This window comes from Rhinolophus hipposideros (assembly GCF_964194185.1).
Source record: "Rhinolophus hipposideros genome assembly, chromosome: 26".
Taxonomy (NCBI): domain Eukaryota; kingdom Metazoa; phylum Chordata; class Mammalia; order Chiroptera; family Rhinolophidae; genus Rhinolophus; species Rhinolophus hipposideros.
In genome coordinates this window covers 2,453,405-2,468,271 of record NC_138072.1, presented here as the reverse complement: position 1 = coordinate 2,468,271, position 14,867 = coordinate 2,453,405, and the positions used below count along the sequence as shown (strand labels likewise).

At 40.5% G+C, this 14,867-nt stretch overlaps 1 protein-coding gene across 5 annotated transcripts in view; it reads left to right on the top strand.

Moving 5' to 3' along the window:
- The first annotated feature begins 11,627 nt into the window (after nt 1–11,627).
- The window catches only part of PTPRC (protein tyrosine phosphatase receptor type C), a 96,992-nt gene continuing 93,752 nt past the window's right edge, over nt 11,628–14,867 (top strand). For 2 of the 5 annotated variants that reach the window (XM_081039337.1, XM_081039334.1), the window contains exons 1-2: nt 11,678–11,749; nt 11,831–11,946. In XM_081039337.1, coding sequence (XP_080895463.1) covers nt 11,874–11,946 — 73 coding nt within the window. In that variant the 5' untranslated portion in view covers nt 11,678–11,749; nt 11,831–11,873. Of the gene's footprint in view, nt 11,750–11,830; nt 11,947–14,867 lie in introns of all 5 variants that reach the window. The other 3 variants (XM_081039336.1, XM_081039335.1, XM_081039333.1) reach the window with 3 other exon arrangements.

Below are 14,867 nucleotides of genomic sequence, written 5' to 3'. Positions count from 1 at the left end.
CCCCTCAGTGGTCTTGCACCTTTTGCTGTCCCCTCAAGCGTCCTTGATGACTTCCTCCTTTTGGCCACAATGAAACGATCCTTTCATCACACTGCATCTTAATTATTTGTTTATAGGTCTGTTTCTATAGTGAGCTGCTCGTGGGTATGGACTCTGCTCCGACATGTTTTTGGTGTCCTTATGTCCTGTCGCCAATGCCTGGAATATACTTGATGTACTTCTACAAACATTGGTTCAAGACTAAATGAATGAATATTCCATGGCAGGAAAGTCTTTTCCCGTGTGGTAACTCAGGGCACTTTCTGTTGCAGCTGTCACAAAATGTGAGTTCGTGTACTGGAAGCAGAGACGGAGGGCTGTCCCTGGAGTAGCTGTCCCTAGACCAAGCACACAGAAATGGCATGTTTCCCCACATCTCTGAGTTCGCAGCCCTGTCGTGGCAGCTAAGCTGTTTTGGCTTTAGATTGGAAATTAGTATGGCAGCAAGAGAAGGTCTAGACTCCAGCCATTTTCCTTGTTACAATTTTCAGTCCAGCAGAAAAACGAAAGTGAGAGTTCTTTCCCAGAAATGCCAGTTCAGGTTGCCTGAAGCGAATTAACTCTGACTGGGTTATGCGCCCTGTGGGAGCCGTTTCTCTGACCAGGAGGACACTCTACGCAGATGAATGGGGATCATGTGCTCCTTCGGAGCCACAGGACGTGACAGTGGAGAGGAGAACAACATACTCAAAGGGGGTCTGGAAGGAGGATGAATTAAAGGGGGTGACAAAAACAGTAGGTCAGTTACAGGGTAGGGAAGGAAACTCCTTCTTCAGACCTGGATTTGGGAAGTTGGCGACTTCGTTTGTTTCTCAAATCGTAATAGTGAAACCAGAAAACTCATATCCTATTTCATTTTAGTATAATGCACAGCTTTCAACGTCATTTTTAATGGAAACTGCGCATTTTGATAATGGAACCAAGAAAACCAATTATTTTGATAAATACAGTCAAAATTGTTGATTCATGTGGCCCAATGGGAACAGACATTTGTGAGGTCTGAGACTAATGAGATAGTCGTGGAGTTTTCAAAAAGATTAAAAGTAGCCTTTCATTGTTGTGTCTGTTATAATAAGAGTTATTCCAGTCATCTGTTGCTGCTTAACAAACTGTCCAAAAAATTAGGGCTTAAAACAAGATGTTATTATCCTGTCTCATGATTCTGGGGACCAAGAATTTGGATAGGGCACCACCAGATAACTCATCTTGCCCTGCAACCTGGCATCTCAGCTGAGATATCTCAGTGTCTGACAGCTGGAACAATCGATGGCCAGTCGGACATCTCTATCTTTCTACCAAATCCAGTCTGCAGCCTGTTGTTGTACAGCCGATGAGCGATGAAAGGTTTTAAAATGTGTTAATGTTTAAAAAAAAAATCTAAAGAAGAATAATGCTCCATGAGTCTGAAACTTAAATGAAGCTCAAATATGTATCTGTAAATAAAGCTTTATTGGGACACAGCCACACATATTTGTTTAACTACTGGTTACTCTCTTCAACCATATATCCTGAAAAACCTCACATTTATTCTCTGACCCTTTACAGAAAAATGTGCTGACCTTTACTTTAAATGACTTCGACATGTAGCTTCCTTAGGCTCAAGGGGTCAAGAGCGAATATTCAAGAGACAGGAAATGAAAGCCGCCATTTTCTTAAGACCTTTTCTATTGTCCCAGGCTTGTCAAAGAAGATGTGGTCACTCTTAATCTCTCACACGTGACCTAAGCCTCTTCCCAAAAGAGGAAATTTTTGGAGGGCAGAGGGTATTTGTTGAATAATTTCCTCCTAAGTCAGTGAACATTTTCATAATTACTGTTCAGTTATTAAAGTGATAAAATCTCTTTGCCTTGATTTCAAACTTGAAAAAAAAAACGAAAGCTACTTCCATCTTACCTTCCCCTTTAGTTTAGAAATGAGGATCAAATGTAGAACTAGAGACTTTAAGACTTCGCGTACCTCTTAGCCTTCTGACCTCATGCTAATAAACTTTAAAGGTTCTTTCTGATCTGACCGTGACATATATATATTTCATCTAGATGTTTCCAAACGAGGATAATTGATTTCTTTTTAATGAAGAAGTTATTATTAAATAGCAGCCCTCTTGATTTTCTAGTCCATGTTAAAGCAGTAAGACGGAATTTTATCAGCTGGTAGCCCTTTCATGTGTTCAGACTGGGGGCTGAAGTCTCACTCTCATTCTTGCCTACTGTACTGACCAGAAAGTAGGAAAAGAGCTTCCTTTCACCATTTCCCCAAAACATAATGCTTCCCTCTAAAGCAACAAAGGTCAAATACGCCAACTAGCACCTTCTAGAAGACAGGCACTCTTCCTGGTACCAGTGATTTGATGGTGGAAAAGGCAAACAGACCCCTCACTGGCCTGGAACTTACATTCAAGTGGGAAGGGTAGAGGAAAGGCTAGTAAATAAATGGACAAATAAAAATATCTCAATGGTTGAAAATGTGACAAAGGAAAAGATTAGGATTTGAGAAGAAGGACAGAATCAGAGTTGGGGCTCTTATTTGGAAAGGATGGCCAGGGAGGTCTTCCTGACAGCTAAGCCATGATGTCCAAATGAGAGGGACTTGGTGGTGACAAGTAAGAAGAGAGGGTTACAACATCTGTAATGGGATTAAGACAAACATGGGAGAAGCAGAGAGAAAAGCTGATGGCATCAGGTGTGTAAACCAGGCCGGGGCTGGAACTTACAGGGCTCTCATAAGGGCTTTGGATTTTATCTGAGTTGCAAGTGGAAGCTTTAAACAGATTTTATGCAAGGACATAACGCAGACTTACTTGCATTTTAAGAAATTCTTGCTGCATTGTGGAGAATGGCTTCAAGGAGAACAGGAGTGGAAGCTGAGAGCAAGGTTAGGAGGCTGGACTAGTTTCCAGGAGCGCAGTGTGTCACACACCCACGGCAGTCGTGGAAGTGGGAAGAAGGCATTGAAATAAATGCATGTTCTAGACACAGACTTGAGAGAACGTGCTTCTGGATTGGGCTTGGCCACTTGAGATGACAATGGGGGACCTGGAAGACGGAGATCCAAGAGGACTTCCAGATATCTGGAAGGTGGTGGCCCTCGGTCAGGTGGAGTGTGCTGGGCAGGAGGAGGGCAGGCTGAGGAGTGGGGAAATCAGGACTTCAAATTCGACATGGTTGTCTTTGGGATGCCCAAGTGCCTTGTCATTTTGAGTGATAGGAAATGGGGGGCAGGGCACAGAGGTAAGGTTTGGGCTGAAGGTAGAAAATATGGATGGTATTTGAATCCATGAGAATCTACAGCATTTAATTTCATAGGAGTCAATAGGTCATCAACACAGGGAGGAAGAACAGGGCCTCGAACAGCAATATTTAGACATTGGGTAGCAGAGATCGGGTGTTAACCCCCTGAAAAAAAATAATGCTTTGCATACAGTGTTTGCATTGTTCATTATTTCTGAGACAGGTGGGTATATTTTATTGAAAACGTTACTCGATTCGTTTCTGCTTCCATTTGAGTTACATAGAGTTTGAATTATTTGTAAATGAAATCTCCTTCATGGTGAAATTTTGGGGGTTGGATTGCGTTCAGATTTAAGTTATGTCTCTTAGAGTATAAATGAACTAGGGCACGTTTCCTCACTAATCTAGGCCTGCTCGTCCATCCATAAAAGGATGACATACGAGTACCAACCTCATACTGGTGCTGTGATTGAATGAGAAAATTCATGTCAATGCTTAGACAGACAGTGCTTGGCACATAGTAGGTGCTGAATGTATTTCCTGCTGCTCGTCGTAGTAACACTGTTTCCTTTGTGACTCTGCATTAGAACCTTGGAACATCTGCCTGCCTATGTTCTTTGAAATTTTGAGATTTGCTCTTAGCTTTCTGAAAAAAGTTTTGTTTTTGATCGTCCATTATTTACTTGGACTGATTTCAAGCTGGATTCAGAAAGTTTAGCTTGCAACTGCACACTTTGCAACATTTATAACACTGTCTCCTGATTGCTGACGTCTGCGGCTGTCCCACAGCACTAGTCAAACCACTGCGTGATTCCAAGGTAGACTTTTAGATGTATTTTCTTTTTTATTGAATGAAAAAATATGTAACACACAGACTACTAGTTGACATCATTTTCAAATAAGCAGAGCAACCAAGAAAGAAACTACCACCAGTCACTGCTTCCATATTACACTGATGACGGAGAGTTTGAGGATGTGATAAGTGATGGAGAAATGCACATGGGGGTAAAATATTGGTGCAGGAAGACAAGGACCCCTGGCAGATGTGTGAAGGCAGCATCAGGGACAGCTGAGGCAAAGCGAACTGTGCATCATCTTCTGGTTTTTATTTTCTCTTTTGCTGAAAAATAATACTATTTGGTGTTATCATGAAGACTAAGTTAATTAATTAAGTCGGCATCCAATCCATTACTTTAAGCAGTCTGAACTCATGATTGTCAAGCATGGGGTTTTGTTGGCACCAAAGGCGTATGACCTTTAAAAACATTTCTTGTTTTATAGGAGATACACAGTGTTTCTGATACCTTATCACTTGTCACACAATCTTGACACTTCAGTTTTTTCATGGGTTGCCGATATATTCTTTTATATATAAGGTGGTAAATTTTCATGGTTCCAAAAAAGCACTGTAAACTAAGCAATGTAACAAAGGCGTCATGGTAGTGAGGGAATTGGAGGGAAAATGGAGCTGGTTTAGAGAGAACACGTTAGGTCATAATTAGAGCGTGTGCTGAGGACGTCACAGAGAGGTGTGACCTCTGTTTCACACTATCCTGTGTTCCAGCACTGTATTTCCTCATAGGATCTGGCAGCTAGTTTATCTCTTGTGCTAACCTTGCTACATGTTGTGTTTCTGCAACCAGCTCTGCAGCTTAACTAGACCAGAAAGAACAGTGGTGCTCTGCCAGGAGCCAGTGCAGAAAGAGAGGGAAGGAAAGAGAAAGAGAGGGAGAGGGAGGGGGCGGGGGAGGGGGAAGGAAAGGGAGAGGGGGAGCGGGAGGGAGAGGGAGAGGGAGAGGGAGAAAAACAACCTGCAGACTTCAAAGGAACCAACAAATGGGAAGCATGTCTTATAATCAGTAATGTGAGGTCTGCAGTGAACCACCCACATCTCAGCTAGGGCCTTAGGAAACAAGCACTCTGGAGTCCACAGAAGACTAGGCCAGAGTGGAATATTCTCTTAGTTTGTTCAAAACTACAAGACTTTCTCAGGGAGGCCCATGTGGAAACTGGTCTCAGAAGTCATTGTCTGTGTCAGAGTTCTTTATGCTTATGACTGGCTATTAAGCAATCTGAACTCATTGACATGCAAACATTAAATAATTGTATTTGTCTCCTGCTTCTGGTCAGTGATTTCAGTGATTCTAAGACACACATTTTATAAAACATGTTTTAACATTGCCGAAATCAGAAGAAATCTTGCAACTGACAGTGCTTTTAAGCTGATTTAAAAAAAGAAACAGCATTTTGAATTTCCATTTTCCATCTCTTGGCAATATATAGGGCACGTCTCACAACTTACGAGTTATTTTCGGTTGAAAAAAAAAAAGGATAATTCCAGCTGAGTTAAACCCTCCAATCTCAGGTTCAATCTAACTCATTCACCTCCTCTCTTCCTTCTAGCAGATGTCAGGCCAGTGCTCATGCAATCGTGTGATTTGCAGAAAGGAACGATTGTGGTCAGGTCCTCCTCCCTCCCTCCCAGGTCTCTCCTCCTCTTTTTCCTTGGGGCTAGAAGGAGGAATAGGTTGTATGTTCTATTGTACATGCTTTTAGTTATAACCTAATGTGTTTACACCATTACCTGAATGCTTGTTAACTCATTTAGTTCTTACAGCAACACTAAGAGTGTTTTAACTCCATATTAGCGATTAAATCACTGCTGGAACTAGGATTCAGCCATCTTTCTTGACCACCAGGCAAAATACCTTTTTCCTATTTACATCAGCGTTGTCTATTTTACATTGTTGGCAGTAATGTACAGGGATGTGAGGACTAAGCTCTCTAGAAGAGTCAAGGTTCGAATCCCCAAGTAGGAAAATCTGTCTGAGCAGCACCCCTCCCCTTTATGCAGCTTGACGCTGACAAGACTTATTTTTGTCTGGATTTGCATTTTATACAAAGATAGAGGGTAGTTTTACCAAGTAACATGGATTTCCTCACTTAACACCTACATTTTCAAAAGATAAAATGTCAGAATTGCAGGAATGTATTTTTACATCAAATGATAAAGATGGAGCCATATTCCCTCCTTTGTGCTCCTGTAATATTTTGTTCATGGAGAAGAATATGTATCAGATTTTATAATTGTTCATGGTAACTAACTCAGTCATTTATCGAACTGGTAAATATTTCTTTCCCCATCATCTCTTGTACTAGAGCACAAATATCCTGAGCATTTGACCATCACCTACTCTGGTGAAACCCCCAATATGTTGGCCAACCACAGCCTCACATGTAAGTCTCATTCATTCATTCATTCATTCAACAAATATCAAACTGTACTAAGCACTCACTCCTTAGACTTCATGGCTCATCCTCCAGAAATCAGAAAACAGACAAGATTCTGAGACAGGAACTAGCACAGAGGGGCCTCTTTTAAGTGGGATGGTCAGGGAAATGTTACTGAGAAGGCAACAGGTAAGCTGCTACTAAAAGGAAGTTATGTAAAGAGTGGGTGGTAGGGGTGAAGTAGGAAGAGCATTCTGGGCAGAGGCCCTGAAGTGGGGACGAGCTTGGCATTTCAAAGAACAAAAAGACCAGCGTGGCTGGAAACAGGCATTAAATGAATTGAGGAATGTGTACAGAGGCTAGATTTTATTCAGCGTGCAAAGTGGAAAAATATTCAGAGGTGCTATAGACCTATCCCAATCTGGTTTGTATTTAGAGGAGATCAAAATGATTGCTCTGGAGAAAATGTGGAAGGGAGATAAAATGGAAGCTTGGAGAATAGTTTAAAGGCTGTTTCACCCATGATGGTACCTTGGTCCTAAGTAATATAATTGGAAATGGAGCACGTGTAAGATGGTGGAGCTAGAATGAAGGGGACATGTCAATAAATTGAATGTAGTTGTGGCAGAAAAGGAGAAACAAAAAAAATAAAACTAATGTTTCTGGCATAAGTTTCTGGATGTAGGCTGGTATATTTGTACGTTGGGATAAGACTGGGAGTTGGGGCAGTTTAAAAAGGGATGGGTCGAGACTTCCACATTCTATTGAATAGCAAATGTGATTCCAGAGGCCTGAACTATAGATCTGATGGGAGATATATATTTGCGAGACATCAGCATGAAGGAACTCACCCAGAAAGAGAGAAGTGGGCCGAGGATGGAGCTGTGATGTGTGATGACTTAGAAGTCCGGCAGACGAAAAGGACCCAACATGGCAGCTGCTGAGAACAAGCCAGGGAGGGTCCACGAAAATCAGCTGATGATGGTGTTTTGGTAATTGACAAAGAAAAGGGTTAGAGAAGAACGTAACTGTATTTTGTGCAGCTGAGAATTGACATGAGATGAGGACAGAGAGATAAGTGATGGTGTCACGTCTGGCAATACAGATTATCATTGGCAAGAAGATTCAAGAACAATGTTTCAAGCACTTCCAGAGCTCCCCATTTCTCTGAAGATAAAGATAAATCTCTTAGGACACACAGGCCTAGCAGAGTTTGGCTATTATCCGTCTGACGTGTCATCTTTTTTGCTTTGTTTTTATGTCTCACTTCTTTTTGTAAAACTTGAGATACAGTTGACATACAGCATTGTGTAAGTTTAAGGTGGATAATATATTGATTTGGTGCATTTATGTACTGCAATTTCCAGGTTCTGTTTCTCTATGCCAGCCATACATGCCTCTTCCTAATCCTTGAGCACACTCTCTACCTGTGAATAGAAGATTCTTTCTGCCCAGAATACTGTTTTCCTCCCCACAGCCACTTACATTCTATTATTATTTTAGGTCTATCTTCATTGCTTTTTATTTCTGGCAAAATCCCCTGACCTCACGGAGGCATCAAATATCCTAGTATGTGCTTATTTCATAACATCAAGTACTTCCTGTGTGCTGAAATTATCATTAGTTAATTAATGACTAACTTAATTACTTTTGTCCCTTCCACTGAAAGCAGGGAAGCACGTGTGTTTTTCGCTCAGCATTTTTCTTCACGAACGGAAACAGGATTGTCTTATATTAGGGGATGACTGTTTGTTGAATGAATGAATTCATGAATAATGTCTGTTTCTGCAGTTAACCTCGTATAATCTGTTTCTGACTTCATATGACCTTTATTACACGTAGTAAACCTATTCAAAACCTGGAAAATGGTGGTTAAGTAAAATATCATTTAGCATTTAATATTACAGCTTTTAACAAGCTATTAGACATCAATCAGCTATGATTGTTTTGAAATTGCACTGGTGAAACTTTGAAATTGTCTTCAATACATACTGTTTCAACCACTCAGGAAATACCACACGCTGTTTTTTACATACAAACTCGGATGTTACTTCCTGGTCCTTTCCCAGCCTCAGGTGTCCTTCTTTAATTTTGCTTTCCAATTACAGTTGACATGCGGTAATATGTTAGTTTCAGATGTACAACATGGGGGTGAGACATTTATGTAACACGATGCAATCACCCCAGAAGTCTAGCCTCCGTCTGACAGCAAACAGTAATTACCATATCTGACTATGTTCCCAGCACTGTCCTTATGTCCCCGTGACTGTTTTTCTATAACTGCCAATTTACCATTCTTAATCCCTTCACCTTTTTCACCCGTTCCTCCAACCCCCAGTTGTTCTTAAAAAATGCCGTTTATCAGCAGCTGCCCACTCTTTCTTTCAGAATCAATGACAGTGGCTCCCACCAGCAGATCACACACACGCCCTCCATTTCTACAGGACTTTGTGGGCTGCTGCTTGCCTCGGCTCAGATGCTTGGCCTGTAAGAAACAATGCAGACATTTCCTTGGATGCCCTTGGAAAGGCCAGCCGCTAGCCACTCCATCTCGGTGTCCAGGTTAGTGAAAGGCGAGCAATGCCCTGTCCCCCGGAAAGCTGCGGGGGCCTTCCTTCTTAGCACCGCCCTCCCCATCCCGGGTTGGGTCTCAGGCGTATAGGACCTCTGGCTTACCATTGTGTCTGCTTGGCCAGCACCTGAATTATGCAGATGTACTTACTGCCGTCTCTCTGCACGATACTCTATTTCTTCATACCTTTAGTATCCTCAGTATAAAGTGTGCCATGCACAGTCTCTTATTTCCTGTAGACCCTGAACTCTGTTTGAACACATGAAAATAAAATATATCCTTCTCCTCGTTTGGTGCTAGTTCATCTTAGTATGTGTTGGGTTGAATCTCTATCCTCCCGCCTGAATTGGGACTAAATCTCTGACATTCTTACTATTTCTGCAAAGCTCTTTAAAAATGTCTCTTTAAAACTTCTAAACCCGTGTTTAGCTTGTTATGGACAGTGTATGTCTTATATCCTTCACTCCCTTGTACTGGATTGTCATGTGTTTTCCTCTGTATGCTACCATAATAACAACACAACAGAACACAAGCGTTTGCTCAAGGATATTCAATCCCAACCCCCAAATAGTTCTCCACTGCAAATGGATTTTAAGAAATTGGCTGTGGAGTTGAAGCTGATCCTGGAACAACACAGGTTTGAACTGTGAGTGTCCACTTATATGCAATTTTTTTCAATGACTACAAAGTCAGCCCTCTGTATCCATGGGTTTGGAATCTGTGGCTTCAACCAACCACAGGTGGAAAACAGTATTTTCCATCTGGGGTTGAGAATCCGTGGATGCTGACAGCTGACTGTTTGCATTGTTCTGTCATTTTATAGGAGGGTCTTGAACATCCATGGGGGAGCCTGGAACCAATCCCTTGTGGATATCTAGGGATGATGGTAGATAAGGTTCTTTTTGGCAGGGGTCGGTGTCAAAGTTATACTTGGATGTTTGACTGTGTGGTGTTGGTGCCCCTAATCCTGGTGTTCAAAGGTCCACTGGTTTTAAACTCGGGACCACTGCCATATATCTCAATAGGCCTACTTACTGAAAGTGGAGCTTACGTTTGCGGCTATTTTACTTAAAAATATGTTTGCAAAAAGAGAAGCACATCATTTTTATGGAATCACTATGCTATCTTTTAGAGATTGAAAATGATAAAAATCCTTAGTAAGAAAGATTGGGGAAAGGGGGAAAAATGAAGAAGGTTGGTAAGGAGAGGAAGGAAAGTGAGATGAAACTTGGAGCTGGTTCAAAACAGCCTGGGTACTGGCTAGATGTGAGAGCTTGGACCCATCCCCTCAGCTCTCTGGACTCCCCGGATAAAAGAGGGCTCAAAACATGAGGTCTCTCGCAGGCCGTTGTACAAATTAGATTACACAACGAAAGGGCGACGCATCGTCCTGGGGGTGATGACAGCCCAGTGAGTTAGCTATGATCATAACCGTCATGATAAAATCGCAATCACAACAAAAATCTTACTATTGTGTGATTATCCAGAATTTGAGCTATGGGGCTACTTCTGTTTGTACCAAGGGTATGTGTGCGCAAATTTGGCCCTGTAGCTCCTGGCAGCCAAAGTAAGAGTAAAACAAAGAAGTTTATAAATATCAAAAGATGTATTTACGTCAATACAAGGAGCCTCACAGTGCTTCCTAACGGGATTGGAAAGTTCCGGCAAGGGCTCTGTCTGTGTCGACGGCCCCTAGGCATTACCTAGAGTTCACACCATCATGCCAGGTGTGTGTGTGCACTGTGATTTTTAGATAAACCAGATGTTGTGATAATGATATCAATTTATTTCATTGTACTGCTGAATCTGTGGTGGCTGCTTGCCAGTAGACATTTTTCTAATTTAGAGATGTACTAAGGACCTCATCAGGACCACGAAAAGCGTTGTAGTATGTTAATGTATCTTTTAATCAAGAAGGTTGGGAAGTATTGCTGAGGGGCGGGGAAGGTTAACTTTTGTAAAAGACAGTTCTTGATTTTCATGGCAATTCCCCTCAAGAGCAGCGCTAAGACTGTCTCAATTCACAGAAGCACTGATTTTTTGGAAGCAGGATTTGCTGTAGTGGAGTGACATTCTGATTTCATCCCTGGCCCCACAAGGATGTCATTTGGGGCCACCCTGCAAAACTCTCTGAGAGGGCTTTTGCATAGGAAATGGGTTTGACTGCCCCATGGCAAATGGTCCCAGTTGCCAAAGATAACCAGATAGGCTGTTATTTATTCCTTCATTTGGTCATTTTAAATCATACACAGGGATTTCCTAGTAGTGGCTCATCTTGCCAACCCCCATTTTGGTATGCCTGTGCTAAATTTGTGTTTCACCTGTTAGCTGAGAAAATGATTTCTTGGGGAGGATATGTTTTTTTGTTTGTTTGTTTTTTGTAATGAGTACTGTAAGGGAGCATTAATTAGATACTCAAAAAACATCTTCCTTGAAGGAAAAACGTCTTGTAAAAGGCCTACTAAGTTTAGTTGCTTGAAGTAAGGAAGTAAGACGCCTTTGCACTTAGTTTAAACAACTTTCTTGACTTCCTGTAAAGAGGACCCTTTGCTAACTTTGGAGAAGTTAGTAAAACCGAATCTGACATCACTGCCCAGCAGCACTTGTCGCTAGCTAGTGGTTTGTTCTTAGGGTGACAGAGGAGGAAATTGCTCCCCGTCTGACAAGACGACAGTGAAAAGTACGCATTCATTTCTTTTATTTTTGATTCGGTTTTACAGAGAAAAACTTTTCAGAGATAACCATTATTTTGCCTTTTCAGAAGGACGCATGCTGTGTCATAGGAATACGGCTGATTTGCAGATATGACCATGCATGTGTGGCTGAGACTTCTCGTATTTGGCTGTGCCCTTCTGGACATAGGAGTGTCTGGTGAAGGTAAGACCAAGGGTATCATGCTTTCCTCGGCTTTCGTTTTCCTTGTGGCGAGCCATCGGTTTGAAATAGACAAAAAAATAAGTGAAGGGTTGGTGACTGGAAGTGTTGAAGTAGCTGGGACCTGCCCAAGGGCATTGTAGTTGAGACAGAGGTGGCTTGCTATGCCACAGAATACATTGTTTCTGTTTAAGAAGGCATAAATGTTTGGGGGGGGAGGAATCACAATTCACAAGGAAAACCTTGTCTATCTGTATCTTTGTTTACTGACTGCTCAAGGGTATTAGCAAAGCCACATTGTTACTTAAGCCTTCCAAGTACACGAACGTAAACTTAGTCCAAGGAAATTTTAATAACAAAATAAATGACTATTTATCCTTTTAAGAAAACATGAATTTTTTTTAAAGTCACAATATGGCTTTGGTTGCATGTAAACCACTCCCTGTTTCCGGCCAGAAGATTGCTTCCTCAAATTTTGATTACTAGTGAACTATTTTATTCAATACTGAGCTATAGAGTTTCAAACAATGCACTTGGCTACTTCATAAAATAGTAACGTGTTGTGTATTCTCATCACAGAATGTGTTGGAAATCAAGTTTTTGGTTCCTTACTAACAGTTTTAATGCTTATTTGCTTTGGAAATTCTTACAAAGCCACCGCCCTTCCTGGTGATGGGTACATGTCAGAACCTACATGAGATAAAAATATGTAAACCCAGCAATCATGTAAATGCTGTATTCTGTAGGAAAATATACTAATTGGACTCTCGGTACCTATTTAAATTGGAGATCTTTAAGTTGGAGATCTTTGTTGGGTCTGTTTAATGGGCATTTTTTGTGGAGCAGTTTCAGTTCGGGTCATGAGTACATTTCGGTTGATGATTAAATGTAGCTAATAAATTGATATTCAGTATTTTTGTTTATAACATAGCATGAAAAAGCTGTTTTTTATTATTGGAAGGATACTGAAATGGTATTTTGGTAGGAATTCCAAGTCAGTTAGAAAAAAAAAAAGGAGAAAATTGGTTTTCAAAGCTTTGCTTATCGGAATTGACATAGAAATGTTTCTTGCTGACTGTCCACAGCTCTCCTTTTCCTCTGAACATCAGGGTATAGGTACCGCCTGAGTGTGGTACATGGTCAGTAAAGCATGGAGTATGCAAAGCAGTGTGAGATAGTGTGTGTGTGTATGTGTGTGTGTGTGTGTGTGTGTGTGTCTTAACTACAAAGATGGATTAAAGCCATTTATATAGGTTCACCATGTTGTCTCAGAACACAAAATGTTTAGCAAATTACCATCCCTGTAAGGTGCTTATCATAACCAAAAACCAATTATAAAGGATGACAATTTTAATAGGGTGATCATATGTGTATTATACATTGGAGTAAATTTCCATTAAAAATTCCCATCCAGGAATTGTTGCAACACATTTCTGAAAGAGCATCAAGGAATAAGAAAATATTGTTGCCCATAGAGCAAACCAGCATAAAAATTTCAACTCAGTCTATTATCTATTTTTACCGTAAGAAACATCTTGAATTTATAATCAAGTTGAGAGTATAAAATGATTGAAAACCCTTGAAATCAATTTTGCTTATACTGTAAATAAATGGAGATGCATAGATTTATTTGGAAAGAGCAAGTTTAAGTTCAATTGCTCACACAAGCATCGAGAACAAACAATTTTCTCAAATGCATTGATAATCTTCCTGAAATATAACATATACTTACTTTTGGGAAAAAAATAGATATAATCATCTGTGTCTGCAAATCTTGTTTATCATGCATTTAAGTTCTGAGAGACGTTTTGTGATTCAGTGTATCATTGGGGAAGTTAGTAGGCTTTATTTTTTAATTAATGCTTTAAATTATATATTTTTCTTCATTAGCAACCAATGAGTTGGATTATATATTTTATTTTAATGTGTTAAATTTAATGTTTGTAGGAAATATTAGACTTTTGGGCATCACATCTACAGGATATACTCTGAAGACATAAAGAATAGGGCCAAATGCATAGAGACATCAGTGGATAAATATGCATACAATTCATACCTGTTACTTCATCTCCAAAATACAAGGAAGTTCAGCTCTGTCAGGGCAACAAGGCTGGGGTGAGTTTTACACAAAAACTGGTAATCTCCGGGCTCTGTGCTCTTTTGCCATGAAAGCTGGAAACCAAAACTTTGTTTAAAACCTCTAACTAACTCTAGGGAAAAATGATGGTTTCAAGAATGCAGATAGAGATGAATGTTCACTGGGTCTGAAAAAGGTTTCAGGCACCTTTATCCCTCCATCACAGCTTGGAGAACGTGAGTTATGAGTCATAACAGTTAAGATTCATTTCCTGCACCTAATTCTTCATTTTGCCATTGACATGAAAAGGAAATACCTCAGGCTGCAAACATGGAGTATGCCTTGCACATCGCAGGTGTTCAAAACAAATTATGAATTGAACTTCATAAGCAATCCTATTATGTTCTAAATACTCTGCAGCGTAGAGATTTGTCAGTATGATTATTTATTGATTTTTTTAAAAAAAGTATTTTCCCGAGACAAACCTGCCTGAGATGCTTCTCATTATGGGACTTTAGAATGCATTTTATTAGAGGAAAGGTAAGGTGGGGTCACGGGTCTTTCTACGTCAGGAGGCAGAGGGGCAGGTTGGTTGGCTTGAGCTGGGTCTTGTCCACGTTCTGGGTCACGTGACATTCTCTCACCAGTAACGATGAACTGGTGTGGGATATACTCATAGGTATTTCTACTCTGTTCATGTACATAGGCATCGCACATACATACTAGTGTGTTATATACACTAGTTATATAGTACACACAAACATATGTATTCATAATACACACGTGTATAAATGTATATGTATGTATGTATTATAAATACATACATATATAAATAAATGAGCATGTT